General features: G+C 41.3%; 1 protein-coding gene across 1 annotated transcript in view; it reads left to right on the forward strand.

Moving 5' to 3' along the window:
• The window catches only part of LOC103921684 (1-aminocyclopropane-1-carboxylate synthase-like protein 1), a 14,853-nt gene that overhangs the window by 8,030 nt on the left and 1,734 nt on the right, over window positions 1-5,089 (forward strand). Inside the window, exons 7-13 of the mRNA XM_009329687.1 lie at window positions 133-199; window positions 655-752; window positions 1,330-1,407; window positions 2,423-2,523; window positions 3,241-3,330; window positions 4,374-4,419; window positions 4,569-4,710. Of these exons, the coding sequence (XP_009327962.1) occupies window positions 133-199; window positions 655-752; window positions 1,330-1,407; window positions 2,423-2,523; window positions 3,241-3,330; window positions 4,374-4,419; window positions 4,569-4,710 (622 nt within the window). The remainder of the gene's footprint in view (window positions 1-132; window positions 200-654; window positions 753-1,329; window positions 1,408-2,422; window positions 2,524-3,240; window positions 3,331-4,373; window positions 4,420-4,568; window positions 4,711-5,089) is intronic.

Raw genomic sequence — 5,089 nt, forward strand, 5'->3', positions numbered from 1 at the left:
GAAAATTATGGAACGTCCGTGCTAAAGAATTGGGGAGAAAATATATTTCAGTGATATGGTCAGAAATTATTATTTTATAGTGTTGTCTTTCTACGGACAGATTTATCACTAGCCTCTCTCTTTCTTCTGTAGGTGATTGTTTTAAATGGTTGTGGCTCTTTATTTTCTGCATTAGCTACAGTACTTTGTGATCCAGGGGGTAAGTGGATTTTGGGAGATGTTTTTAATGTTTATTTTTCATGGGAAATAATGTATTACTCTGTTTAAATATTGTTTGACAGAAATGAAGTGGAACTGGCATTGGCTTACTGCAAAGTTCTTGTTTCCTGCAAGGTTGTGCTGTGAAATTCATCATCTCCATGGTCTGCAGATGTCATGCACTCACACTTGGTGTCTTGCCCTGTCTGCCTTCACTGTTTTCGTGGTGCCCTGTTTTAGTTTGTTAGACTAAATGTGCGCTATACTCATGTTTACCTGTGTTCTTGCAGAAGATTAAAGAATTAACGTAAAAATAAAGTGGAGGAAAAGGCAGTAACATTACAGTGTTTCCAGAGGGCACAGCTGTAAAAAAGCTTTCATGTTTAGATGAAGTACATTAGAAGAGAGAGAAGGACTGTGACCTGTTGATAACCAATTTTGTTTTCTCTGTTCCAGAAGCTGTTCTGATTGCTACTCCCTTTTACGGTGGTATTACCCAGAGTGTCTTCCTCTATGGTAATGTCAAGCTGGTGTATGCCTATTTAGACAGTAAGGTAAGATCTTAGGGAAGGGAATACCAACTTCTGTGGTTATAATTGATACTGGAAAGTGCCGAGCTTTGGGAATCTCTGAAAGCAGTCCTCAGAATGAGGATAGGCTGCAGCCTGTGGACATTTTCCCAATTTATTGCTGGGAAACTGGGCACATAATTTGCAAGAAAGTTGTTCGAGACCATAAATCTGGATTCCAGTCCTGTCCTTTTCTTGTATCTTACTCCCAATAACGGCTCTTGAGAGGAAAAAAATGGCCATTTGGAGCCTTGGAGACAGAAGTATGTACTGTCCTACTAAAGATGGTCCCAGGGGTGGAAGAGCAGATGGAGATCTTGCATTGTTTTAGTTATTCAAGGATAACCAGAGAATTCTGTGTGTGTGGCCAGCCTATGATGAACATTTCTTTGATTTTATTTATTTACTTATTCTCTCTGTAGTATAAAAAGATAAGAAGATGGTTGCAAGGTCATTATTGTTGGTTTTTTATTTTCTTTTGGGGAACATTTCTCAGGGGATTGGCTCAAGGCAGACTCTATTGAAATAACGTGGCCTTTTTTATCTTTGTGGTGTCTTTCAGATTACTGGAACAAGCACTCGGCCTTTTCAGCTTACAGTGGAAAAACTGGAAAAAGCCTTGCAGGATGCCCGGGCAGAGGTGAGTTTGGCCAAGCTTCACATTACCAGTTAAGTCTACAATATGTTTGAGATGGCATGTCCCAGAAGTGGCCTGAAGATCAAAACAGTTTCAAAACCTAGCACCTGGCTTTCTGGTTGTCCTTGTAGACCAACTGAGATGAGGCTGCTTGCAAACTCAGGGGCAGTCTTAGGGGGAATCCCCCAGTGTCACGTCTGTCCAATTTTGGTCACAGCAGAAAGGAAAAACCAGGAGTACCGGACCATTCACAAAGCACTGGAACCCATTCATATCACCAAAAAAATGTACTTGGGCTTGCACTAAAAACTGGGGACTACCCAGGGTTTCTCCTTCAGGAAGGCCAGCTGAGTTACCCCAAAACTGACTGCTCTACACAGTAGTGCAGATGAATCCACTAAGAACACCGAGAGTTTTTGCAGGAGGGAGAGAGGTGCAAATCTAGAGGATAAATGCAGATGAGTATCACCTTTCTGAAGAGTTAGTCTGTAAGTTTTCACGTTGTCCTAAGCCCTATATATGTTTAGCTGCATCTTTAGATCAGTACCGGCTCTGACATCTCCAGCCAAGTGTGCTCTAAATGAGAACAGTTTGCATCCACATAGCTCAAATTCCTATCTTTCTTGCCTCATTCGTGGGCAATCTTCAGTAATCTGTTACTTCCCAGTTACTGATACAGCTCAGAGAAAGTTTTCTTCCATGCTGAGAATGTGTGAGAGCATCTTTCTCATTAATTGTTTGACCAGATAGCAACAGTTGTGGCAGTCTCCCTCTTTTCAAAGTCATAGATTCATTCTATAATCTTTTCCTCAGTTCACTTTGCAAGTGGTATAATTATAAAAAAAAAAATCTTAATTTGTGGATAAAAGTTTTCTCATACAAATCTAACCTTTGAGGTGAAAAATCATGGTGGAAGCTTAAGGGGAATCTTGTGTCACACTCACTGCTCAAGCAGAGGGACTGAAAATTTATCCCATGATGGGTGCTCTCTTAATACTGTGTTATTTGTGTTCTGCAGGGTGTCACTGTAAGGGCCTTAATTCTTCTGAATCCCCAAAATCCCCTCGGGGACATCTACTCCTTGTCAGAGCTACGGGATTACCTGGAATTTGCTAAAAGGTATGTCAGTTTGGAAGGCTGAGGCATCCTGAGTCAGATACGGCTTCCAGAATCTGGTGGACTACTCACTGTCCCTGAATTTATCTGTGAATATCTTTTAAGTCAGGCAAACAGTCTATTCTTCAGACACAGTGGTGGGCTTAAGAGAGGAGAGCGGAGTGCTGGGAACAAGGGAGCATGGACCATGCAGTCATCTGGAGTGGCAAAGCAACTTGCATCAAGGAATGCAAGTTTTATTTGTTGGTAGTCCTAGCAAACACTATGGCATTGTGCTTCTCTGGTAGGAAGCTGAGTTCCTTTCCTCTCAGTTTCTCTGTATGTGCAAAGACAAAGAAATATATGAATATGGGTTCCCAACTTCATCATCCATCACAGATACTCCCTGAGATTCAGAATCCGTGAGATTCTGCGTGGATGATGATACAACTTATTCTAGATGGGTAGTACATACAGGAATTAATTTTCACCAGTGCATTGGAAGTGACTAAATTTTTATCTTGTTATATGGTTGCAGTGGGTGACAGTTAGGTGGATATATCTCAAATCACTTCAATGTACACATAATAGACCTTCTGAGTTGTGAAAAAAATGCTTTGCTTCTGCAAAATTTGGTGTCCCTCTTCTTTGTATAAAGCGAGACTTTGCAGGCCTGAATTTATCTCTGCTTCTAAACCAGAAGCAGCCTTCTTTTGTAATCTCCATTTTGTCCTTTTGCAGACATGAATTGCATGTGATAGTAGATGAGATCTACATGCTGTCAGTTTTTGATGAATCAGCCACGTTTCACAGTGTCCTAGGCATGGACAGGTAAAATCAGCTCCTACTTCCCTGGCCATCTTCCAGTGACAGTTCAACATGATGCCTTGCTGAGAACTTGTGACTGGAAGTTAAGTCATGAGCTAGCAAATTCTGAATCTGCCTTACGCTGATTTCCTGTTTTTTGTAATTTCTAAATGGCAACTGCATTTTGTCAAGTGCAATCTAGCAAGTAAAAAATGGTAGTTAGTTTTTTGTTGTGGTACACTTTTCAATGTGTGCTTCGGTATTTGCTTGTGACAGTCCCCAAAACTGGAAACAGATGTTTCATTTGTTGAGAGCGAGGCTTTTCTTCCTACCTAAACATTGTTACCTCTTTCCCACATTTCTGTTGATGCCTGTGAAGACTTTCTGTTGCTGTTTACTTTCTTTTTTTTCATACAGTAGTTACGGATCACAGTGTTATTACAGACTGGAGAATGGGTTTTATTAGGTATCGATTTAATGAGATGAAAAACTTTTCAAATCTCACCTTTTAAAAATATGGTGTTGGGTTTTTTTTGGTTTTTGTGTGTGTGTGTTTTTTTTTTTAATTTCTAGTTTTCTCCAGCGGTGCTATCTTTCTTTTTGTGCTCAATTGCAAGGAAATAAAATACACTTGGTTAAGTAGCTCAGTGTTGCTGGGCTTGGATGTGCAACATTGCAAAAGAAGAACTTTATCTCCTTCTGCAAAATATTGGGGTTTGAAAGAAAGAAAATTACTTCTAATTCTTGGCAAATACATTGGCACAGGCCTGATTTGTAGTGTTATATGTACAAGCTTCATAAGTGCAGGAAATCTGCACATGAAATATAGCACTTGCAAGTATCTCTATATCTGAAATATTTAAAAATTGTGTCTAAAACTAGTTCCAGGGAGTTCCTAGCTTCTAAAGTTAGGTCAGATTTGAATTTTCCCTACTTGACTGATGTTCCGTGCTGCACTGTCTGTCATTGTGTAATGCTGCCTCTCTGTTTCTGCAATGCTGCACTGGTGATCCAAAAGCTTCAGCACCTATGACACTAACTGCCCATCTGCATCCTTCTACATACAGATTGCCTGATCCACAGCGGACTCATGTGATGTGGGGAATAAGCAAGGTGAGTGCGGGTCGCCATCGTGCCGTGGCTTCCTGGCTGGTAGGGTTGGCCTGGTGTCCTCAGGTTCCTCATGCTGGAAGGAACGAGGCAGTAGTAATAGGATCCCGGTCTTCCTGTGTAATAAAGTAGTCTTTCCGTGCCTTCTGCAGGATTTTGCTGTCTCTGGGATTCGTTTTGGTACTTTATATACAGAGAACCAAGATGTTGCTAATGCAGTGGCTTCTTTGTGTTATTTCCATGGGGTTTGTGGACCCGTCCAGCACAAGGTTGCACAGCTGCTTAGAGACAGGGGTGAGTCAGTAGCTCCATGTATGATCCTCTGCCATTCTGTGTGTCTTGGTACCTGGGGGATCCCCTCCCCTTACTTTCCCAAGTGGTCTTCTCTTTGTACAGCTTAATTGACAGTCTTCTGTATTCCTGAAGCTGCCCATGTAACACGAGGCTGACAATTCTACAGAAAAGGACCATTTCTGCAGAGTTCCTGATCAGCAGAATTAGAGAAGCAGCTCTGAAGAAATGTGATAACTATTTGTATAGAAATAGCCAGCGTTGTGTAGAACCAGCTGACCAGAAACAAAGAATACAGGCTTGTGGGACGAGGGAAATGGAACTGGATTTCTAGCTTTGCCCTGGATGGAGTGCTAACAGTCCACAGCAACTAAGAGCTATG

The sequence above is a fragment of the Pygoscelis adeliae genome, unplaced genomic scaffold (genome assembly GCF_000699105.1).
Source record: "Pygoscelis adeliae isolate BGI_AS28 unplaced genomic scaffold, ASM69910v1 Scaffold117, whole genome shotgun sequence".
NCBI classification, from domain to species: domain Eukaryota; kingdom Metazoa; phylum Chordata; class Aves; order Sphenisciformes; family Spheniscidae; genus Pygoscelis; species Pygoscelis adeliae.